At 37.2% G+C, this 25943-nt stretch overlaps 1 protein-coding gene across 1 annotated transcript in view; it reads left to right on the top strand.

The window, feature by feature from the left end:
• Positions 1-25943, top strand: part of DPYD (dihydropyrimidine dehydrogenase) — a 308687-nt gene that overhangs the window by 182857 nt on the left and 99887 nt on the right. Inside the window, exons 14-16 of the mRNA XM_010006772.1 lie at positions 2278-2442; positions 20346-20414; positions 22798-22881. Coding sequence (XP_010005074.1) covers positions 2278-2442; positions 20346-20414; positions 22798-22881 — 318 coding nt within the window. The remainder of the gene's footprint in view (positions 1-2277; positions 2443-20345; positions 20415-22797; positions 22882-25943) is intronic.

The raw sequence follows: 25943 nt of genomic DNA, 5'->3' as shown, positions 1-25943 counted from the left end.
AAGAGTGAGTCAAAGCTAGGGGAATCTGGCAACGCTTGCAGGGTCTGAACAGGAGTCTCAGTTCTTAAAAGAGAGAAGTTATTGTCTGGAGGCCTGAAGCAGATACAAAAACTTCAGAGTGTTTTCACTTTCAAGCAAATGAAGTCTTTATAAGTGTCCCACAAGAGGTGTAATCTAGGTTGTAATACCTTAGTCTTTGAATTCCTACCTGTAATAAAATGAGAGAACGTAACACACACGTAGCAAGATAACAAGCAATACTGTAGGTGGCTCCAAACATTGCCTGGCCTATACACCTACACAAGCTAGCCACAGAGCAGAAACCATAGTGCTTGCATGTTATCATAATTTGCACTGAACCCAAGAACAATAATTCCCAACAACAGGCAGGCTGTTAGCTCAGTCTTAGTGCCATACTACTGTAACTACAGAGCTTCTGGCTGGTTTGGAACATATGAAAAGGAAGCTCATGGTCATTTGGACAATGGTTAAAGTAATTTGTATCTGTTGGTAAATGACCATGTGCACAGTGTTCTTGCAGGTGTAAAGTCATATTGCTAGTGTTTAAGTAATTGACTTTGTGTATTTTATCACCCTAGATGATGGGATAGTACTGGCCTGTGTACATGAGTAGTTTTCTGGGACGAAGTCAAAGCACAGGCTCCTCTGAAGCAATTTAAAAAGAGTGAAACACTCAAGAGGATAATGTGGAGCAAACTGATGTAAATGGTTCTACTGCATAAATTGCAATTTTTGTAATTTGTTTTGGGAGTGAGGGGAGTGTACTTGGCTGTTTGGTTTTGATTTGCATAAATTCAGAACATGTTCTAAATTCTTTTTTCTGAAAATATAACTTAACTGTTGAGAGGAAGGTGAAGCTTTTGTAATGAAGGGAAAATATGATAATAGGAAAATTAGGGATTATTGGGATGTCCACATTTCAGGTGTATTAGGCCTGAAAATAGATCAACTGAAGAGATTACTTTGTATGATTTCTAAATATGTAAATGGACATGTAATTATCTATCAGGATAAAATATTACTGTATATTTTCTGTATAATAAGTAATTCAATTTTATAAGCAAATTATTACCTCAAATTTACATACAATGTGAAGCAAAGTTCCTTTATCCTCTGTAACTGCAGCATTTGGCAGATTCAGGAATAAATAATCTTTTGTGGCAAGGGTATGCCTTATCAAACATATGCAGATCAGTGCTAATTAATGCTAATTAAGGTTTCCTGTCTATCTAGTTGGAAAAACGTCCAAATGTTATGAAATCCAGTTAGTATGCCTATTACCCTAATTGTTTTATATGGGATGATTCTTAATTAATATTATGTAAATTGACCTTAATTGCTATATACTAATGGTGGTTCATGTTATCTCACTAAAAATGGCACGATGGTGAGGAGGGGTACTTAAATAATTCTGATATATTTGTAAATAAATGACCTTTACTCAAAATTATTTTTAATTGGAAATTGGCAAACGGAACATTTTGCCATCTATGTTTCTCTTTAGTTTTAAATAATGTCAGAATTTACAGTTCTTTGTTAATATAGATGTGGTGACATTGCAGCTTAATTAAGACTACTAAATAAGTCAACATTTTGTGTCTTTACTGTATGTTTTAAAATTGTTTTCTAACCTCATGTTGATCTTCAGAAGTGTCGTTCTTTACAATATTGGTCTTAATTTTAGTGTGTTTTATTTTTATTTTTTTTTTAGTTTGACCTCTATTAATCATATAGTTTCGTTGGTGAAGTTTGATACTTTGGTATGCCTTTGCTGGTGCCTGGACCTGTGACCCTGACTCTTCATCAGAGAGGCTAGTGGGCAGCACCTCTTTGCACTTCACCTGTTAGTGTAGGACATGGGCTTTGATCATCTTTGAGGAGGAGGATAGTTCAGATGCACACTGCTACGTGACAGGCCTACACGGATTTTTATCCAGTGTCGTATGCCCACTACCCGACACCAAACCTTTATTTAAATGATGTTTTGTATGGCAGTTTATAGGTACACAATATTGCCATTTTCTTGGTTGTTAACATATCTTTTCAGGCACACAGAAAACATTTTTCTCCTATGATGTAGAGAATCTAATTAGAGAATCTGCTCATTTAGAGAACTGGCCTGTAATTGTGGTTTTTACTCCTAAGGACAGTACATTTTAGAAATACCTGATACTTTTAGGTTTTATGATGTCATAGACATCATTGGTATGTGCCTCACTTTAGAAAGTCAATCTGCAAGGTTTCACTGTTTTGCAGGATATTGTAACCAACGTTTCTCCGAGGATTGTGCGTGGAATTACTTCAGGCCCCACGTACGGCCCAGGCCAAGGCTCATTTCTGAACATCGAGCTCATCAGCGAGAAAACAGCTGCCTATTGGTGTAGAAGTATTGCTGAACTGAAGGCTGACTTTCCAAACCATGTAAGTAGCACTCAGTCACAGAGATGCAGTGTATTTTGTTAGAATCTCCAGTTTATACATCTGTGAAAACTCACCTATTTAATATTTAGTAAAGAGAATGTCAATTGTTTTACTGACATATGAATATGTTATTAAAAACCAGAGAAGTCCCTGCAAAAACCTTTGACAGATGATTCTGTGAAATTACTGTTGCACAAATAGAGGGTGGTCATGATTTTTTTTAGTTAAGCTGATGTTTGCATTCAAATAGATAATATCAAGGGAAGGAGTTGATTCCAGAGTGGATGCTTATCAGTTCTGCTGTGAATAATTTGGTATTTAAGAATATATTTAAAGATGCAACTTCTAATAGTAATTTTCATTGTGAATTGAATTGTATTATAAAAGGAATCTTTATTAATTTCATTGTTAATCCAAATATGAAAGTTACTTGTAATATTTTTATAAGCAATTGACTGATGTAGGAGAAAAAAAAAGCACATACTGACCTAAAGGTGACTTCACTGCAAGGACAGTTTTGTTAGAGCCTTCTTGGGTATGGGGAACATCTGTCTAGAAGGTAGCAATCAGAGTTAGCTAACATTAATGGCTTTCAGATACTGTCCTAGTGAATAAGAACCAGCTGGGAAGAAAAATAGACTGCAGGGGAATCATCATCCCATCCACTGCCAACAGAAGTCCCTCATAAACAAGCAAATATTTGAGAAATTTGTACTACAAGGAAGAACTGGGATCTTGGAAGAAGATGCCAAATGTAGTATTTTAGTATTGTTATATTAGTATACTTGAAGTCTTATAAGCTACTTTCTGGCCTCCTTACTGAACACAAATGAATCTGGGCTGCTGTGTGACTCTAAGGAATGTATTTAGGATACCAGCTTGTCAGCTGTGACACTAAATCTCTGATTCAGATATCAGTATTGAGATGTGCTAAATTGAGAAACCTCTTCTGCTAGAAATTAAGTACTCTTGGAACCCCAAACTAAGCGGAAGACTCTTGTCATCTTAGTGTTTGTTCTGCTGCTTGCAGAATGTTGCTGACAATTTCTCTGACAGTTACTCAGCAGAGAGCAGCTTTTCAAGGCTCAAACTGTTAAGGATATATTTTTAACATTTTGTTCAGAATGTCCCTGGAACACCTGTCGGGAGTAGCCATGCTAGAGAGCATGCAAGAACAGATCACTGGATCCCAGGCTGCAAACCAACTTTTGTAGCATTGGGGGTTTTGGATTTTTAAATCTCCAGGAGTGGTGTAATTACTTTTTTTATATTATGCAGTTTTTTATTGCAATAGAGGTATGAAATAGGGCAAGAAACTTTTGTTTGGGTTTGGTGTTTGGGATTTCTTTTTTTTTTTTTGTTTGGGCTTTTTCTTGTTGTTGTTTTTTTGGTTTGGTTTTTTATTTGATTTATTTGTTTTGTTTTTCATTTAGGTAACAAAACCAGAGTTATTTTAGTTCTTTAGTTCTCTGTGAGAACAGGAGGAAATGAGGGATTACAGAGAAGAATACAATTGAACAGGCATAAGGGAGTGCTTTGCTCCTGTAAATAACTTTGGTGCAGGAAAAGGCAACATTCAAAAATATTTCCTAAAGTTAAAAGATTAATAGAAATAGATTTGCATGGTTTACATGCAAGTTTGATTCGTTTGCTGAAGTGATCCATGAAGTGAGAACCTACAAATAAAGCTTGTGTAGGACCAACTCTGGTTTAGTAGCAGGTTTCATCTACAGACTGGGAACAACATTTGTACTTTTATACGAACTTTTCCTTCTTTAAGTCTGCACCAATAGTAGACCTTGTAATCTGGTTACTGAGGGGATCTGACCAGGATATCTAAAATTTAATTTAAAATTTAAGTAGATCTCTTCTGAGACACAAAATTAAGAGACATTTGGTATAAAACTTCTTAAGATATAGAGGAATAATGAACTTCATGGGTTTACCATGAGGAAAAGGTCAAAGTTGGCTTTCTCACTCAATTTATTAGGAATAATTTGTGTATTTTGGCAGGCATTATTATAGCTTTTATTTTTTATGGGTATTCAGCGGTCTGTGGGGTGTTGTGTAGAGTACATACAATTTACATCTTGAGATGTTAGTCACTGACAATTCGGTTTGTAAAAGGTTATAGTTTGTTTTGCCATCTCGGTTTAAAATTTTAAATACTTGGGAATTCAACTATCATTTGTAATACAGGTGATTTGTTGAGGTGAAAGGCAGAACTTTCATCTTCTTCTTCACAGGAGTCATACTCAAAAGATCAAATTGTCAGCTAGCTGCTCTCCATAAATGCCTGCTTTCCTAGGGCTAGTATAGATAGCTTTGCCTTTCTACAACAAAGAAATAATATTTTATACTCCCAATACCTGCTAAGATGTGCACTCACATAGGTCACTGACAACTTGACAAGCCACAACATCTAAAACTTGTAAGGAAACATTTCTGAATAATCAGGTAGGGCTGTGCCCATGTGGACTTCACCTGGTACCAACAGTAACCAGTGCATTGTCGACCTGAATGGGGAGAGTACATGCCATGTCTCCTCAGGCCCATCAGAGGACCCTCTCTGAAAGCTCAGATGCTTTTCCATGTGGACTGTAAAGGACAGAGGACAGGTGATGAAGCCACAAGCCAGGCTGCCCAGAAGCTTGCGCACTCCATATCATGGAAGTGCCCAGAAGTGCACTTATCTGACTCCCAGATCCTCAAATGTCATTAAAAAACTCCAGAAGTTGTTATTGCTGCAGCTTAAACTTCCCAAAGTCATCCATCCTGGATGCTTTGTAGGAGGTGAAAAAACCCACACAGCAGTTGTTAAATTCACCATATGGAAAAGATCCCTTTCACTACTGAAAACTGGCAGGTGGCCTAGTCCCTTAACATTAGAGGAAATCCTAGCCGGAGAAGGAAGACAAGGTTGCAGTAAGGCACTCGTGTTAGTTACCTTACCCAGAAACTAAACCACTTGGCCCTAGCTACTGTGGAGTGCAAGAATGGCTGACTCCTCAATTTCCAATGACTACTGTGGCAGGAGAAGGGAAGAGGCCTCAGAGCATAGAGCAATACAATCGCTTTCCCTTTTTCTCTTCATCCTTCACCACAAAGAAAAGAGAGGACCAAAAAACAGAACAGAAAAATGCCTCCCAGCAAAAGGAGAGAAAAGGGCTGCCAAGAGAGAAGAGCAGATACATTAAACAACATACCTCCTCAAATTCCAGGACAGCTTTCACACTTCCCCATCCTCAGGATGTCCTCATTGCTGCTGACACTGGTTCAGCTCTTCATGAGCTAGCAGGATGCTAGCACAGCAGTTTCTATTTGCAAGAGTTATAAGAACCAAAACAGAGACTAGTAACAGAAATGTTTGTGTACTGGGTCTTTGAGATCATGTTTTCTTATAAGGAAGGAAGTTTTCTGGGAAAGACTCTTCCACAAGGCTTAAAAGATGCTCAAGCCTCATGTGACCTAAATAATAGAGATGGGACTGAGCCACAAAATATGGTGCTGAAGATTTTCACTTTTTGAAACTTAGGTTTTAGAAAAAAAAAAGGGAAAATACAGGAAAATTGTCATCTGTCATCAGAATTTTTTGATATTTATATCAGATCTGCTTGAGGTTATATGAGATCTGCTCGAGGCTTGAAAAGTAGCAGAGAACTGGCACACAATGAATGTAAAGCCTCTTTTTTGGGAGAGATCAGGGCAACTGCAGAACTTAAATCTTCTATCCTTGAAAGTAAATTCTTAGAAGCTGTTCTAAAAAACAGAATAAGTAAAAAGAAAAAAGAGCAAAGAGGGAAGAGACTCACATTAATAAATAACTAGTTAAACATGGGAAACAATGTTAAGGAATAAATACTCCATTTTCACAGTGGATAGAGAGCTCCAGTAAAATGTCATAGGGATCTATGCTGGGTTCTGCGCTATTTAAAATGTTTATTAACAATCTGGAAAAGAGAGAGAATTTCAAGAATGCAGACTTTTCTGGTAAGAGTAGGTATTAAAAGATGAGAGCTGACTTTGAAGGGTTGTGAAGGATCTTGCATTACTGAAGGACTGGCCAATGAACTGCCAGATAAAATTAAATGAAGATAAATGTAGTATGCACATGTCATAAAACAGTAATACATTTATATATACAGTGATTGATTCTAAGCTTATACTAGGGTTACAGTAGAGAGCACTACAAAAATCTCACATAATGCTGAACAGCTTTGAAATAAAGCATATTAAACACAGAATTTCAGGGAAAGGAAGAGAGAACAAAGGAAAAAACATCAGTATGCCAGTGAATTGATTAATTTTATTTACACATTTTGAATACACTGTGTTGTTCAGTTTCTCCTGCCTCAGCAAAGGTGTAGATTGACTGGAACCAGAAGGGTGATAGGTGGGAATGGACAGGAGACACTTCACTATGAGCTCATTCTCACAGGGCATTGCAGTGTGTGTTGAAGAAGGGAAACTGAGCTGTGTAGCCTGCTCCTATGAGTTTACATTGTTGATGCACAAAGACCTAGTGGAGTTGTATGCAGGACCGGAAGCGCTCTCCTGCCTCCCAGTCCTGTCTCAACCTTTGGTTCATTGTGCCTGTATTACATTTTGACAATCTGATTAGCATGTAACGACATTACTTGAACTCAAGCTGAGATGAAGATGTATTTTGTACTAGCTCAAAATTATGTGCTAAGGGAGTTGTAATTCAAGTGCTGTCTTCAATTTGAAAGGCTGCATTTTCAGAGGGTCACCACAGATGATCCTATATATAGAAACACAAGAAACCCTGCTACAAATTTACCCAGTGGCAATGTCTGCATGTTCAAATGATCACCCAGGACATGTCATGGTAATTGGTACCAACTGCTACAAGATTAATTTTGATTGTTTTGTTATTATTAATTTTTACAGTATGATTATTAATCTGGTAAGGAGATGCAAAAACTCACTCTGACCATCAATTTGAGGGTATTTTGTTTTAAAATAGCACTTATCTTTTGCTGGAAATCATAATTTGTAACTGAAAATAGAACACATGGTAAATTCATTGAGATTTTTACACTCAATGTGTGATTCAAATGGCTACATCTGTGGTAACAAATTAGGACCTTAAGGAGACATGTGAGAAGATCTTTTATGTTTTGCTCTTGGAAAGTACATTTTTTTGGTGACCTGTCAAACTAGTTTAATGCAGAACTGTACTTTCTTCCTATGCCATGACTTATTTTGTTTCTTTTACTTTCACATCTAAGATTTGACAAATAGTATGTAGTTCAGTAAGGCAGAGCACTATTTGTACATATGCTAAGAATATCCTTTTTATTTGGAGAGTGAGTTATTGATCTCTGCAAGAAAATAACAATTTTCACAGTTTTGTGAGGACTATGAGTGCAGCTCTAAAACTTCAGCCTTAGGGTGAGCACTAGGAGAAAATTAAAGCAGTTTCTGAAATACTTCACCAACGATCTCCCAGAAAATTACCTAATCTACTTGATTATTGGAAAAGACAAACTCCTTAATGGCAAACATCAGCTCAAGCTGGTTCAGGATGTGCTCTGGCATTCATTGATGTTAAAAACTCCTTTTTTGAAGGAATATGTGATTGATCATTATGCAGGAGTATCGATAAATAAAAATGCACTAAACATAAAGACAGTGTGATTAAAAGATCATTCTAGAGTGTAATTCTGCTGACAGTGATGTGAAAAGTTGCATATTTTGTTCTTCTTATTAAGGTTGGAATTTCCTTTCATTTTTCTATGCAGACTACTATTTAGAAGTAAAAGCTTTTTAAACCCCCAACTATTTTCTCAGTTTGGTAAGTTACTGTGTGCACAATAGAGTGCTGCAAAATTATCTGTGAAATCCAGCTGAGTAGCAGGCATAGCATTCATTCTTTCTAGAAATCTCCTCTGTAAACTGCAACAAAGGAAATGGCATCACGTGTTAAAAAATATCTGCACACTAAGATGTCCATTTCACCCCCACGAATCTGTGCTTAAAATAGCAATAACAACCTTGGTGCAGGGCATTTCCTGGTGATTAATAACCGGCCAGGGTTAATGGCCCTCAGCAGTGCCTCGGGCCATCAACTCCTCCCAGCCAGTCATTACTCCCTGGGAAATGCCCTTTTCTGGATAGTTATTGTTTTAATATTAGGATGTAGAAGTTGCCATTGGATTGGGAGAAAATGACCTTGTGGCAATGTTAGAAAATAAAACCCCAAATTGCAAAATTTTAAATTATTAACAGTCAAGGGTCCATCAAAATTAAAATCTAGTTTGTAAGAATGCCAAAAATCTACTAACCTTGTTACCTGTGCAAAACATTTATCCCCAAAATATTTCTCGCCAGTTTCCATTTCGTGTTTGTCAGGGGAAACTGGGTAACTTACAAAATTTGTTCTTTTAAAAGGCACAGTAGGTTTGACATTCATTGATATGGGCTGTGATATGATTTTAGTCTTTTATGAGGCACTGAGTGTGTGTGATTTGGATAATTTAACTTCTTCCCTTCTATGTAATTTATATTATAATAATAATGAAAAAGTATATTTATAGCTGATAAAAGTAGTAAGTATATGCTATTCTTGTAGCCCATATTCTGTGCTTAATTTCTGTGGTGTGGTGTACATTTTAGGCATTCTGCTAGAGCTCTAATGAAGAAAAATATGAAGGCTAGGCCTATATTTAAGTCTTGCTTACATACTTATGTAGGCTGGGGATACTAAAAATAAAATTGCATCTAACTGCTGTCCTGGCAGAACCCTGGTGTAGATGCAGTTATACCATCAAACAGTTTATTTTTGTTCAGGAGCAAGTTTAGAGTTTACTTTACCAATATGAACTCTGTTGATAGTAGGAGAGCTGGCTGTATACAGACATGTTCTAGCTTAGATAAGAAAGGCACAGGCACATGCTTGAATCTATCACAATTGGAGCCAGCTCTTCAGTGAGATTGACAGCAGCTGGACTATATCCCAGCCTCCTGTGCTTTCTGGGGAGGGGGCCTATGCAAAGATCTCAAATTCAGAGCAAAATGTGGGAATAAAGTGTTCCAAGAAGTGCTTTTTTTTCCTTATCCACTGAGGAAAATATGTAGATTAGCAGAATTCTTAGTGGGCTCTGAACTAATCCTAATCTACACCCTTAACAGTGCTGATAGCTTATGAATTTTTAATGCACATTGAGTTTAAGAACTATGATAATAAACTTTTACATAGTCTTTTTCAGCAAACTTCTCATACCTGTCACATTTATATATTCTAGATCTCAGTTCACTCTCCCTTTGTATTTTAATTCCTTTTTTTATGTTCTGGTGGAAACTAATCAACTGTACTTGCTATTAGGGTTAAGTAGCAACTGCTAAACATGCAGAATAAGGTAACCAGCAGGATCATAAATCAGCAGTAATGTGTCTCTGTATCTAAACCTTGTGTACATTATCTAGTGGCCATAGCATATTCTTTTACATGTTGAAGGAAAGATGTGACAGTAAGAACTTGTTTTCTGATTGCTTAAACCCAAATAAATATTTTAAAAGCTTATTTCAAGGAGACTAAATACATCCTTTATTAGGAGTCACATAAGTTAAATGAAATCTCTTAAGAAAACAAGTGAGTACTTTTCTAACCTATCTCCTGCCACTGCCCCTCTCAGTCCCACAACACCCTGGAATAATGTTTTTGTGCTGCTTTATTTTTACATCTTTCTCATTTATTTTTTAAGCTCAGGGCTCCTAATCTGTTTCAAGCTTCATTTTTGTTTAATTCTCTTTATGTTTAATGCTCGGGTTTTTCAAATATTGTAGTTATGTTGATTGCTTCTGTCTATACATAACAGCTAGTTAAGGTCTTAGGCTTGGAAAAAAGTTACATTGAATCTCTATTCCTAAACTTCAGGGTAGTATTTCTGAAACTCAGTGGTTTTTTTGCAGTGTAAGAATCTGATAGATTTATTCATAGCCATACCATTCTTGGCCACCTAGCCATTCATAAGAGATGTATCTCCACATTAAGATCTGAATACACTTGCGGAATGTTTCATCAAGGTAACTACAGCTCAGGTGAGAGTATCTAGAGATTTTGTGAATTTTATAGGTACTCAAAATTCTTACCTGTGAGCAGTGCGTGCATTTAAAGGGTGGGAATGAAAAATGGGTGTAAGTCACATTTGCATTCTCTTAATGTTGTACTATCGGCACCCCTCTGGTTCCTAAAAGGACTTCCACCTTCAATTCCGCCAGAGGCATCCACATTTCACCTGATCTATTTTGAAATTATCTTTTTGGGAACACAAGACCCCCTGCTGGGTCATAGATAAAATCTCTCCAACATTAGGTGACAACTGGTCTTACAGTGTGTTCAGTTGAATGAGAATATAATCCTATAGACTGTTTAATACATTTTTATTTTGAAGTGTCCACTCACAGAGCAGTATGCTGAACAAGTTAGATAACAATGTTATTAAACATCCAAATAGTGAAAATAGTAAGGCCTTTTTTAGTTTCTCAGCATCTTCAGATAAGCTTCCCTAAAAGATGAAAAGGTGGGTGGAAATGGCAGTTAAGGAAGAAAGATTAGTCAGAAGGTAGCTGCCAGCTTCCAGCCTTTAATTTTGTAACTTCTTTGCTGCTGAAGTGTAGCCAAAAAACTACTTGGGTCATCAGACATAACAGCTAGCTACTTAAGTAAGTTATAATGTCTGCATATAAAAAAGTGAAGTTGCCCACTCATGAGACTTTCTGATCATATCTCAGATGGGAGCACTGAAGACCTGCCATCCTGAGGTCTGGTACATAGTGACAGTGCTGTTTGCTGAATTTTTGACCCAGCTGGGAGATACAAGGGGATAATAGGACCAATATGTGAAGAGATCAAGTTCAACAGAAAACACAGATTTTCATCTCCACTCCTTGAAAAGTTCTGTGTCTGATAGGAAATGGTTTCTTTCTTTGCTAAGAAATGATTTTAACATTTTTTTCCAAATAAAAATATTTATTAATTTTGAAAAGTTTTTTGTATAGTCCACAAAGGATGTTTCTAGCCTACCTTAACTTCTTACCTTCTGGGGATGGGGATGTTTTTCACTGGTTCCACTCTGGTCATTGAAAAGATCCTTTGTTTCCAGCCCTGTCAGTATTTGCAGGTTGTTCTCCTTCATGAGGTAAACCTGTCCCATTAACCAGACAGGTTTTGGAGTGCGAGGAAGCTCTTTTCTTGGTGAAGCCCAATACCTAGGGCAGACAGGAGAGAACAGTCCCTTAGAACTGACAGGTCTCCCCCATGAAGCTGGCACATAAAGCCCTCAGATAATTTCCTGAAGAAAGAACAAGCTTTATAGCTTTTTCACACCCCTATTTAATGACTGTGCCCTCATCTATCAGAACAGCCTAACCTAAGTGCTGTTAGTGCAAAATCGAGGCAAATTATCAGTGTTTTTCAGTATATCCCTACAGAGATAATAGTGCACAGAGAGAGAGTGGGTGAGTTGTGGAGGATGCAACTGGCTGACAAAATCACTCAGAGCTCCCAAGCATTGCTTTGGCACCAGGAATGTCACATCACAGGGCTCTGAAGTGTAAAAGGGAGGGCTTTTTCTCTCTCCTCTCTGAGCCACATTTTACTCCACTACCAGTACTTGATACTGCTAATTTTCTTGAGCCTTCAAGGAAGTGAATTAAAAGAAGTCCTGGGGGAGAGGGAAGAAGGGAAGAGATAGGATGGACTTCTTGAGGATGCAAAGAGACAGATTTGACCTGAGGAATTGCTAGCTAACTGAATGCAGGAGTTTGGGAACTCTGAAAAAGTTACTCAGTGTGCATTTTGTCTCTTTATTTTCTACTGAATTTGTTTTCTAATAAGCTAAGCAGCTTTGCTGCTGAATAGGGGAAATATATCTGCATGTACCTAGAAGCAGTAAGGGAGTGGAAGGGACCTTAGGGCTCCTTTCAGTTAAGGGCTGCTCAGTTCCTCCATGGGAGCAGCCGTCAGCCCTTGAACCTGTTTGTGTCCAATGGCTTCCCCTCTCAGAGGGGCAGCCTGCAGAGAGTTAGTCCATTTTATTAGGAGCGTAAACAGTAACAGCAATGTGCTCAAAGAACTGTATTTAAAAAGACTGTGTGTGTATCTGAATAGATAATTTATTGAGGGAAAGATTTCTGAAGGTGGAGAAAAAAAATAAGCAAGCCTTTGTTTCCTTTTGCCAGCCTTGCTTTCCATATGTGGTCTTGGGAATCAATAATGTGTCAGCACCCTGGTGTAAAGCTTTTGCTACAGGTCATAACATGTGTCTGAAATACCATAGGATTAGATATATACTGCTTCTGTTAGCTTCTCCAATGTTGTATTGGTCTCCTCTGCTTTCTCTTTATATTAAGTCAGTTTGGAAAGTAGAGAAATACAGCAGGGGCATGGCAGATCCACAAGAACTTGCAGGCATTGTTTGCTAGGAATACTGCTGAAAATGAGTATCTGTCTTTGTTCTTCTTTTGAAATCAGCCCTTAACTTGCATCTTTTCCTTTCAGTAATGCTGATTTCCAGTTACCACATGCTCATTTTCACTCATTACTAAAGAGAATAAAGGTTGAACTAGGATAGGTTTTCTATGCAAAGTAAAATCCCAAATATTCTGTCAAATCTCCAGGGAAGTCTTCAGCCGCATGAGTAATTTTCAATGGAGTTTGAAGGGTTTACCTGAAGCACTGAAATTTTCAACAGTCTATCATGAAATGGGCATATTTTTTCTAATAGTATAATATATTTGAGTTTCCCTGAAGTGTTTTGTACAAATGCTACATTTTCTTTCATTAAACATCTGTTTCAGGGAATTCATATTCTATGGTCTGTTTTTGACTCTTCAGGAATTATCATGTCTTTAATTAAAGAGTGCCCTGAAGTATGGGATGTACAGGTGTGTCAGAAGGTCTCTTTTTTTTCTATCCCTTCATTTTTGCTTTCAGTCCTATTCCAAGTTGCTAGGAATTGTTCAATGTTTTAATAGAAAAGTCAGATTTTCATTTATCCACACCTTCCGTGTGCGTGTTCTGTGTCTACACATTTATGCGTACAAGCAGGGCTAAGGGCATGGTACCTCTACTCCTGCCATAAGAGTGGCTGATACGGCGCCGAGTCTCCTGTGGCAGAGGAGCATTTACAACACAGAACTGATGCTTTGCTTTCCTACAGGTGCAGCCAGTCCTAAAGAGCAATCTGTTTAGCTTCATGCTCCCATCAAAGCCACAGTATTCTGTTATTTTACAAAGAAATGGGTTAGTTTGTAACCTTTGGTTTTTATTTGTCTGAGGAAGTTAGACCCTAACAAGTCTAGTCCTTAATTTGATGCTACAGCTCAGTGTAATCACTGACATCCATCAAATAATCTCATTAAATAGGTGGAATCGCATTGATAGAACTAGGGTCACCATACGAAAATAACTGTCTTTGAAAATAAGCTTCTCTGCTTAGCCTCTGAAGAGAATCATTGTTGGTTTCTGTCCATGCTGAATTTGTAAGTATGGTGAGGTAGGCAAATGGTAACATTTTCAAACTCCTGTCATAAGTTTCTCTGACTTGTGCGCTGATAATACTTGGCCTGTTTTTGTGTCGCTCTGTGTCTCACTTTGCACTTGGAAAATCAAACTGGAGATCTCAATATAAAGTAAGAAGATAAAGATAAGGCTTTATTTGGAAGGTTTGCTACAGGACATCAGCTAAATAACAAACACACTAATATTCCCTATTTGTCTCATTTTCATTTACTCAAATGATCTTAAATTTATTTGAAGTGCAAGTAAAGGAGGAAAATAATGAATGGTTAGAGATTGTTAAATTATTTACTCTCTGCTCCCTGAAAAAAGAAGAGCGTAAAGAAGCAGAATTATAGGTCAGCAGTGTCAAGACATTCTGCATTTCTTGTCTTTATCATCATGCAGAATCTTTTTATTAAGGCAGCATAGAAATAATAGATTTATGGACTGAAGGTACAATGTTTAATATGTCCATATCCATCTAGATTGACGGTTCCTACCAGCATGAATTTCCCAGGAGAGACAGTGTTACTGGTGTCAGTGGATGGCATCATTTACTTCAGTGTTCCTTTATTAAATTGATAACAAGATAATTCCTCTGCTTCTCAGAGACATGACAGGGTTTACAATTGTTAACTTTCTTATTGCACGGGATTTGATGTTCTAGGTAGTTTTTAATAAGAATCTTATTTTTATTTCAGTTCTGCAACACATCAAAAATTACAAAAAGAAAGTACAGATCAAGAGAAACCTGGTTGTCTCTACAAGGCATCAAAATCAGGCTGTCTCTAGAGGGTTATTTTTACAACAGTAGGACGTTGTGCTCCTGTATTTTTTCAATACTGCATGTTTAAGCATGTTTGTACAATACAGAATATTGGCTGCAGTTGTACCCTTATATTGAGCAGTTGGGGTTAGAAATGTTCAGTACATTGGTAATTCTGGCTGGATGATTTTGAGGGTGATTGTCTATTTGGAAAAGCAGAGGACTGCCACAAGTGGCACCAAGTAGCAGTAAAACCTCAAAAGATCTTTCTGCTGCACTATGTGGAGTAGCTGTGAGTTTGTCCTGAACCTGGCATGCGAGAGGCAGGGTTACAGAGGCAGGCCAAGTCTCAGTAGGGTAGAAAAGCTTTATCAACCCAGAAAGTCCTGTGGTGCTGTTGTTTATTCCCTTGCTGCTCACTCTTTGCTACCAAGACTGCACCTAAGAGCTACAGGGTAGAGGAGACTCTGGCTTGTGATCAGTATGTTTCCTTCTTCCATGTGTGAAAAAAAAAAAAAAAAAAAAAGATTGAGGAGCCTATATGCAGCACACGTGGTTTTCAGTTGGATATTTGCAAACTGGATTGTTCAGTATAAAATTGTTCTTTATTAGTTTTTCACCAAGCACCTGGTGAACCACATGCTCTTGTAGCTACACTTGTGCAGGACCTTCACAAAACGCTCCAAGTGTGCTGGCCTTTTCTGGTTGTGGGTGAGGGACATTGTAGGTCAGAACTGAGTGCATGTGTATCCCTCATTCAGACAGATGAGGGGTTTGGTGTTGTGAAATAATTTAGCTGCCAAGTTCTACTCTCCTGATGTCCTTGCATAGATGTAGGTGTCTCTTCCACTGGTGAATGATGTTCTGTGAACTGTGTTCTATTTGCCATTGTTTTAGAAATCTTCAGTGTCGAGCTTCTTCCCAGTAAATGCTTCCTGAGGAATTTCGGTTTAAAAAAATGGGAGTTTTTTCAGACTAAGCAGGTTTTGTGGCAAGGCTATAGCCTTGTTTTTGAAGAAGAAACATCTTGAAAGGAAGATTGAGGTATTTCCATCTTACCCAAACAAAAATATCTTCTGAACTTTAGATTGATCAAGAATAATTTTATGTATATTTGAAATCTGGTTCAGTCTCTGCACTTCCTCTATCCACAGCAGTTTTCCTGTTCTGTATCTCTGCTTCCTAAACAGGTAGCTGTTTAATAGACCAAGTTCTTCAGCCTTGAAAGCTCCTCTGGATTTTACAGCTTTCAGGCAACTGTCTGCTAAAGATAATGTTAATATCTCTGAAAGAGCTGTGCACGTAAAAAATAAAACCCTGGGGCTTTTTGCAAGTTTTTGAGAAAGCAGAAGGGGTGGTGGGTTGAGGCCAACAGCAGTGTCTAAAAGGAGCACCTATGGACATTTGGTGCAGAACTGTCCTCAAGCCTGGTGCAGCTATGAGAAGGGGACACCCAGGGAAGAGAAAGCAGAAACTATGTGGGTGGCTGAGTTTCCTGAAGTGCAGTGAGGTTATGCACAGACCTGGAAGAACAGGTTAGGAACAGATATGGGCTATGGCCTGTGTTAGATGGCCAAAAGAAATATGGTTATTACAGGCATGAGTGTAGAGGATTGTAATTCCATTGTGTCTATTGGAAGTTTTCTTGAATTTGCAAGAATTGACAGTGTTCACATTTAAATCCAGCTGATTGCAATCTTTTTCAGACTCTCTGAGTGTACTGAAACTCCTTTATTCCCTGCAGAGCAGTACAGGACAAATGGTAATTGTCTACATAGAGTTTTATTTCTGTCTGGCTTTAAATAGATGTTCTCAGGACTGTTTGACCCAAAGTAGCACCAGTTTTTCTTTTCTCCTTCTTTTTGTTTTGCAACCTCTTGCAGTGAATCTGTGTGTTAAGGAAGAAAGATAACTTAAAAATATACACAGGGGTGAACTTCATCCTTTTTATTTCTTTTAATGCTATTGCATTCATGAGACACCCACATAGAGATAATTGAAGAGAAAAAAAAACAAAACAAAACAAAACAACAAACCATTCACAAGGGAAATCGATTCTAGTTTAAGCTTCCAGGGGATTATTATAAAAAAGGAAAAAAAAATATTTTAAGGATTATGCGAAGTAGCTTGTCACTGTCCTTTTAAGTAGAACAACTACTAATGTATTAGTTACACAATTGTGTGAAATGTAGCTTTCTACTAGGTGCTTTAGTTACAGTATATTAATCTTTAATGATGTTCTAAATGGCATATTACATACCCTTCCTTTCAGTCTCCTCTCCCTCCAACAAAAGCAAAAGTTTTATCCTAGACCTTCTTTTGAGTGATCAAGAAAATCCTGCACACAGAACAGTGTCTGATGTTACAAACATACATTTGTCCCTTCATAAGCATTAGGAGAAATTGTCTGTTGCCTTGTGTGATGTCAAGGCTCAGAGACCTTGTCTGGTGACATCTGTCACAGTGAGGGGGAGCAGGGCCTGCAGGGCCACTGCACTCCTTGAGGCAGGGCGGGGTGGGCAGGATCTCTCAACAATAGGCAAAATAGCAATTTGGATGAAAAAGAAGAGGGAACAGCATATGCCAGCTCTTCTTCTGGCCTGGAGTAAGGAATGGGCTAGGGGTCCCACTGTGCTTCAATCATGCATAGTTTTGGAGGCAGCCCCTCAGTCAAGGTTTGACAAAGCTGCAATTTAGTCCACCTTCACGTACTTCTGCATTTCACTGCACTTTATCAGCAGCTTTATTGTAGAACCTGTCAATAGTCACTTTCGTAAGCCGGGCAAGCGCGATGCGGCCTTGCACTTTTGGTTCAAACAACTGTAATTAAACTCATGTCAAGTTGCCACTGCAAATTTCAGGAGTCAAGAGGAAGAATGTGCTCTCCAGGGGTGCTCCTGGGCTGGGCCATGTGCAGGGCTTCTCGGAGATACCAGCTGTTTGCAGCTATTGAATTTGCAGAAGTGGTAATTTTGCACGTGGCATTGTTGGCATCAAAGATCTAAGAGAAGAAAAATTGAAATAGTAAGAAGGGACTGAGAGTTTGAAATGCAACGCAATTTCTGTTAATTACTTTCCAATAAAAACTCTGGGTTTTATCACTTGTTATGGTTACTCTTCTTTTGTTATTCTCTTTCTAGGTAATAGAGAATATTCCATGTTTTCTTTATTAATTCTGGTGTGTGATTTTAGGTGTGGATTCAAACCTCAAAAATGTCCCTAAATATCCACATACAATAATTACTTTAGTTATCCGAAATGAAAAGACTGTAAAGGCATTTGGAGAGAACAGTTACTTGGTGAAGGACAGGTTTTTTTAACATGGAGTGCTGGAGGATCTGTTTCCAACTAGGAATTCAGTTTAATTTCAAGTTATAGGAGAACACTGGAGAAAAAAGGAGAATAAATCCCTACTATTTTTAAAGTTTCGTTATTGCCACTGAGATCATAGTTTTCATGTGAACAATCACTCCAGAAATGTAATTTTTGCTTTAAGTTATTGTTGTAAATGTAAATCACTGCTTCTGTCAAAAGTATGTACTTAAGTGTAAATATGAATACTACAACTAATCAATATTAAATAAACAAGTTGTCTTAATTAACAGCTCTTTAAAACATCTTGTCCCTCCTTGTTTATACACTGCCAGCAGAAATTTCAAATTTCAATATTAACACTCGACATAACCTAACTCAGCTACTTGTGAATATAGTCAGCCACCATTCTTGTCCTACAACTTTCCCTGCTGAAAAATTTGGTTTGTTTTAAGGCTGAATTGTGTAGATTTCTGATACACTTTGGATTGTGACTGCAACCGTGAAAATCCTTATCAGGTTGTCAGCATATGAGTTGTTTGGTCTGGGTTGTGGGGTTTTTTGCTTTAGTTAGTTTATAAAGTGTGAATTTTACAAGTTACTGTTTTGACCTAACGTCTAGTTAATACATATTCTAACTAGTTTATGACTCTGCTTTTTTTTTTCTTATATGTACTTTATTAAACTCGTTTTTCACAATTTGCGTTATCTTAAATAGATTCTTAAATAGATTGTAGATTCTTTTTAAATATGTTTTTTTTCCTGGGCATGCAAATTATCTTGCATATTCAAATAGGACACAGATCAAATTTTGTTTCAGAAACATTTGACTTATAGAACTCTATCATGTTTTTGAAATTAGGAAAAAAATATGGTATAGGAGAGAAAGTTTTTACCTCTGTCAAGAGGGGATTAAAAGTGTGGCCAGAAACGATTGTTTGCATTTAATGAAAAGCTTAGTCTTCTGTTTATGCCAGAGGTGCATACAAATGGGCACCTGCAGGAAAGGCAGGCACTTCATCACATTCTTTCCTTCTCAAAAGGCTCCCATCTTGCACACTTCAGCCAGAAGGGTAGAAGGGTAGGTAGTCTGCAGGTAGGTGGTTTGTGTATTGATAGGTGGAGGTTCACCTGAGTGAAATAGTGGAAATAATAATGATGATTATAAGTGGTATTGTCCTATTAAATTAATAGTTTGTAACCCTACTGTGTCTCACTTTCTCTCTAGCTGCCTTCTTTTTTAAAGTATGTATCCCTCCCTTCTAAATATACTAAATACTTTCTGTATGGAGGTAATTTGGGATTGGACTATTTTTCTATACCATGCTTGTCAGTATTTTGCCTTCTATGAATGAGTTATTAACCTTCAGCATTGTGGGAAAGTTCAAGAGAAGTGTTACACTGACTGGGAGTGACAGATTAAGCTCATCTTAGAATTTCTGCAGGCAGCAAAATTTATTTGGAAAGCAAAAGAGATATTAAAAGCAAATTTCATCTTACCTGTAAATCAAACTTTACATGTGAAATTTTCATGTGTTTCACTTAAGAGAGCCAAATAAACAAGAGCATGGGCAATTGTTTTTCTGTTTGCCTCTCATGGCATTTCCTTTAAACACAAGTTGAACTGGTACTGTGCTCCTAAGTTCTTTGGCTTCTTTTTCTGGTTTATCCTTTTAGCTGCTGCAATATAGATATCTCATTTTTTTTCTTGCTAGCCTCATCCTTCTAAGAAGTCCTCCATGCAGGAGTTCCTGGGCTGCATTATCTGCTGATCTCACCACAAATGTATCGACTTCAGAGTTTCAGTGTCTGATGATCCTTGATGGGTCCAGAACAAGTGATTTTGGTTTGGTCTTAAATAGAAATTAACGTTGTGACTTGCATTGGCCACTGAAAGGAGGAGTAGCTGGCAACAGTAAATAGTGCTGTCTGCAACTGGAAAAGGGTGTGCCTAGCTGCCCTCCTAGAAGAATCCTGAACCTTTCTAAAGATGTTAGAGACAGGAGCAGCTATAAAGAGAACCTGGACCTGAAAGGGCAGTTTTCCTGGTGGACTCTGTGACTCTGTGTCTAGAAAAGCCTTCATTTTTCCTTTAGCTGGTTTTCCTCGATGGCTTAAAAAGTAGGAATAAGATAGATGGTCTTGCATACTGTTTCTCATCCCTGGTAAAATGTATTTCACTTAGTAGTAAACAGCTGAGAGTTCCCACATGAAGGCATTTACTGGACTCACAGTAAAGTACTGTATTACAAAATCTGGTAATGTGGCTTGAAATGATTGCATATATATTATTTTCAGATTCTGATTGCCAGTATCATGTGCACCTATAACAGGGACGACTGGACTGAACTTTCAAAAATGGCTGAGGTAATGGGTCTTTTTTTTATTCTCTTTAAAAACAAGAGCTGCAATAAGGAATTTCTTGAAAAGTTAGAATTTAAAGCATGTTTATTTGTTTATTCTGTGTTTTCATTAAAATGTTGGAAATGTAAATTTGAAGGAAATTTGTTCCATGAAAATGGTCCATTGGATATTTAAGCAGTACCTGGAAAGCCTTCAAGTCTTTGAATCTATATGCTTTTTATTTGCATTTTAAGCAAACTGTATATTATGATGGATACCCTGATAAAATTTAATTCTACCTTTGAGAGCCTAACTTGATCTTACCTTGCCCACAGGCACTCTAGTTTGACAGCACCAGAAGAAATTTTGAATATAAAACTCTTGAATATTTAAAGTATAAAAGGTTCATTTAATGCTATTCTAGTTTTAATACAGACTTTCAAAAATGATAGCAGAGAAAGCTGGTGTATAAAACAGTCAGCAGGCTTACTATAATATAAATCTAATCTTACGAAAATGCAAACAGACTATGCACCTGAAATTTGTATTCAATTTGAAGGAGCAAAAAACCCAAACTATTTAAAAATTTGTATCTGTGTCTATAAGGAGTAGTATAAAAAATACTTGATTAAGACCACAGTAATTTCATTCAGAAAGGTGTCTATATCTGAATGTAATACAAAGTTCTGATTTTAAAATAAAACTGGATTTAAGCAAATTTAAGCAAAGAAAAAACTTAGCTTCTGATTATTGTTAATATAAGCTCACATTTCAATGTTTTAGAAGTATTTTATATGAATATATATATAGGTTTTTACATATGTGTAGATGTGGGTGTGATATGTTAAATTTGTGTTCTCATATGGCTGAATCTGCACGTTTGGACATCGTTGTTCCTTGATTCACAGCGCCTGTGGTGATGTAGGAAGACACTTCTTTATTTTCTTTGGGTTTTTAAAATTTATTTTTTTAAAAAAATCACTTTGGGGCCCAAGGGAAGTAAAATTAAACATTATCAGTAATTGGCTTGGTGATCTTCAACACTAGTCCATTTTATACCTGTATTTACCTAATTGACCATGAAATCTTTTGTGGAATCTGCACTTGACAGGAGCAGTGCCACTTTTAAACTGACAGAGATGAATGGCTTTATTATGCCGTTTGCTCCTCTTTTTTAATCTGGTGGCACTGCTATCCAGTTTTAAGACAGCTATTTCCAATCTGTGTTTGTATTTGAGTTGCTCCTTTAGAAAAAAAACAGTTATTGAAATGCACTTAATAATGTGCAATGTACGTAACTTTCTTCTGCAAAGCAGCATTTAGTCTGCACTGTCTGGAGAGCAGCACACTTCTTTGGGGTGCTCTGGAATCCACAGCTGAAGAGCAGCAATATTTAATTGCATGTGTAGGATCCTACCTAGAAGGTAATAGATGTGGCTTTCCAAAGATCAGAAGCCCCAGAAGGTACCACATTGCCTCTCGGCAGGAGGACGACCTACTCATGCAAAAGGTCAGCCTGTCAGGCAGGCCGACAGCCCCAGCAGCAGCACGGCATAGCTGGGCTTGCAGAGCTACCCAGGACCTGGAGGATTTCTGAAAGTGATGGATGGCTTCTCCCTCCTCCCACGCTCGGAGAGGCCACACAGCAGGCAAAGTTACTCCAGTTCAATAAGCAAAAACAAAATGCAAATGCAAAACAAAACACTAGTTACAGCCATGTGGAAGGCAACGAGAGAGGTCCTTGTCTAAGGCTGGAGCAGTTCAGTAGGAAGGAAGAGGAGCATATTGGTTAGTGTGCTGCCCTTGTACACCTTGGCTCCTTTGCCTTTTAAATTGTAGCTATTAGAGGGTGCTGAAGAGAAATTAACATGGGTAATCTGTTTGTATAGATGTTCTTTAATACTCTATTGTTTGACTTCAGAAACAAAAATATTCAATGACAAAAGCTATGACACAGTACAGGTGCCTGCAGAAAATTTAGATATTAAATTCATTACAGCAGAAAGGATAAATTTGCTACTGAGTCACAGCTCTTCAGAGCACAGAAGCACCTGGGTAACTGACTACTGAACCTCGCTCTCAGTGCTGCCCTAAGGCCCTGTAATTACATCTCATTTTTTAACATTTTCCAGAACCAACTCCATGTTGTTCTTTTCTTAATTTATTTTTTACTCTAATTTCCTTTGTAATTTTGGGAAACCACATCAGGTTTTGAATTTTTTCTCTGTAATGTTCAATACATTTCTTTTTCAGTCTATCATAACTGTAGCTTTCTCTTAATAAAAAGAAAAAAAATCAAGTCAAATGTGCAGAGAACTCTATTTAACACAAAGAGTAAATGCTACAGGAAAGAGTACATTACTTGAAGTTAATTTTACATTTTTTTTTCCTTTTGCATGTTTCATAGGTGGCTGGTGCAGATGCACTGGAGTTAAATTTATCGTGTCCTCATGGTATGGGGGAGAGAGGCATGGGCCTGGCCTGTGGGCAGGTAGGACTGTAACTGCAATTTCTTTCATGTCTCTTCAGCAATCTTGCACTACCACATTGATAGTTACACCTCAGGGGGAATACAGAAGCAGCAGATTACTGGCTTGAGATTTTTAGGTTGAATGTGTTTAAATACTTAGTGCTGAAAGGGAAAAAAAAAAAAATAAGAAGAAGACAGAAACTGTAAATATACAAAATGCTTAGTTTTGCTGAGAACAAAAATGCATTATGTATTTGACAAGGAACAAGATGAAAATAAATAATTTCCAAAAAGCGCTTGGATAGAATTTGTAGTTTTCCATTTCAGTGCCCTTTAGATAACTTTTAGATCACAACCCAGTAACTACTGCAGATATCAATAATGATTTTGAAAGACATGAGATATATACACACAATTAATTTAACAATTTTAAGCAAATGAACTCAGCTGCATTTTAGAATCATGGAACAGGGCATACCTTCGGGTAGTGACACCTAGAGGCAATGTTTTCTCTTTTCATAGAATCATAGAACTATTCAGGTTGGAAAAGACCCTTGGGATCATTGAGCCCAACCATCATCCCTAGTCTACAAAGTCCTCCTAAACTTTTAAGAGCCTGTGTTCTGTAACCTATAGATTTGATGGTTTATACAAATTAGGTTGGCATTATCCATGCCTAATGTCTTTGCTGTGTTGAAATCTGATGCAGAGTTTATCAGTACATCCCATGACTTCAGTTAGGAGATGGTGCATTGCTTTGACCATGAAAATAAACATGCACAAAAGCCAATTCTCATACTAATACCCTTTTGAAGTTTTCAGATTTTTGCACATTTTGGTCATGGTTTGAAATTTCTTTTGTCTCTCAAATATGCCCAGATGTGGTGAACTTGGAAGTCTCTTTAAGAGACTAACTCAGAAGTCCAGATTGTCCCCACCTGAGATGGCAGCAGGCAGTAGAAATGTGCTGTGTGGTCAGAGAGAGCTCTGATGTTCTCACACAGAAGCTGGAACAGATTCCTTTCAAGCATGTGCTTGCCTTTTTTTTTTTTTTTTTTTTTTGCATATGTTATTTCCAGCTTTCCTTGGTTGGAATAATATATGCATGTGAAGTTGCTTAGATGTGTAGTCAGTAGGGAGCTGTCTGGCTACGTGAGTTTTTACATATCTTTCAGCTATTGTAAAATCAGAGAACGAAATGCAAAATCTGAGCACTCAGGGCTATCATGTGGATTTGTGACACTCCTTGGAGGAGTTCAGATCCATAAAGCAAGAAGAAGATTACATTATATATACATATATGTTTGTAAAATAAAATTTCTCTTGTCCTCATACAATATGGATATTATTTTGCATGTTTAAAGTATGCTACTCTTGCTAAAATATATTCTTCTGTTTTCTTAACTGTCTCACCAAAATGAGAGCTCAGAAAAGAATCTACATCTTTAGACAAATAAATGAATGAAACAAGCTCTCTTTAAAGGGGCAGATCCTGAGGTTTGTTCTTCAGCGTCGGCCAAAATTAAATTATAGTGCCTTTAGATGTAGTTTATAAAAGGAAAAGGTAAGCATAAATTGGGTAAAATAACAATACATGCAACAAGATTTATCAGTAGCTCTTCAGGGGACTTCCACATGTGATAGTTGCTGGAGGCCCCATCATAAGACATGAAGGTGCTAGGAATGATTTTGGCTCTATTCCTTTTTTTTTCTTTTCCCCCCCCCCCCCTCCCCAGAGCTCAAATCAGGTAGGTCATACATAGGTGGTGTGGAGAAGAGATGGTTCAGATATGCTCTAGAGAAAAAACACTTGATATTTAGAAATCAGGGCATAAGGCTTTGAGAGACAGAGCAGCTTTCCAAGTTGTACAGTGAAACAAGTCATCTTAAATCATTTTGATAACATAATCCATGTTTTCATATGAAAACTTTTTAAGGATTAGGTCTCTTTTCGTGCCCAAGCACACTAAATCCTCAGGAAACTGCATAAATTGCTGAGATTAAAATAATGGCAGAAAAACATGCATGTGTATTTTTTACTATTTATAAGGTCTAAAAAGTTCTACCTTTTTGTTGTTTAAAAAAAAAGGGAAAGGAAAGGTTAAATACACTGCTTTTTCTCCTCATTTCAATTCCTACAGTGTGCCTAATGGTAAGTGTAGAAATCTGGGAACATCAAATTTGTTTTTTCTCTATCCTATTTTGTTATCTAGTCTCAAACACTTCCACTACTTTATACTCACTGTAAATTCTAAAAATTCCAGATAAATCCAAACTATATATATAAAGAATTGGTACTAAGCATGGCTGTTTGTTTTATACTGAATTACAATTCTCAGCTTTTATTTGATTTTAATTCCAAGTCATTAGTGCAGACACTCTGGCGCCCAAACAGCGTAGCTTGCCAGAGGGTTATATTAAGAGGCATCTGTATCGCTGCCAATAAGTTACTTAAAGCTGGTTCTGTATAAAATGTCAATTATATTTACTAATGCTGATTAATGATAATAAAATTAAGGTTTGTATTCATTCATAACAGTCTGCAACCGTATAATAGTTGGATAACATTAAAAATCATAATAGAATTTTCACCATTAGGTTTAACATCACTAATGCAAGGATTTTCTTTGAATCAGATAACAAAAGTGTGCAAAACATTTGATAGTAAACATAGAGATAATGTGATGAATAGCAGATTATTAAAAAATGACAGTATCACTTTCCCACTACAGTTCATTATTTTAATAATTGCAGCATAAAATTATGACAATAATAAATCAATTGGAAAGCTGAGATGGTAGCACTCACATTTCGGGCTCTAACTTGTGGTCTTGTATTTGTGATGTACTTTTTGTCTCTTCTCTGGAAACCATGCAAAGATGTTTTAATTATTTTTTTGTACTAACCCTTCTAAAAAGTGGCATTAAATATGCAGAACCATTACTGTGATGTGAAATCAACAAATTTAAGTGTTTGGTTTCTTGGTTTTGGTCCAAAAGTCAGCAAGTTTCTCCAGCTGCTCTGGTTAGGATGAATAAGTAGTTGAATTGAGTTGACAATCTGTGTTTTATTTTGCATTCCTG

Source organism: Chaetura pelagica, unplaced genomic scaffold, assembly GCF_000747805.2.
Source record: "Chaetura pelagica isolate M959 unplaced genomic scaffold, ChaPel_1.0 scaffold69, whole genome shotgun sequence".
NCBI classification, from domain to species: Eukaryota; Metazoa; Chordata; class Aves; order Apodiformes; family Apodidae; genus Chaetura; species Chaetura pelagica.
Note: the sequence above shows the minus strand (reverse complement) of the source record. Positions and strands in the feature narration are given on the sequence as shown.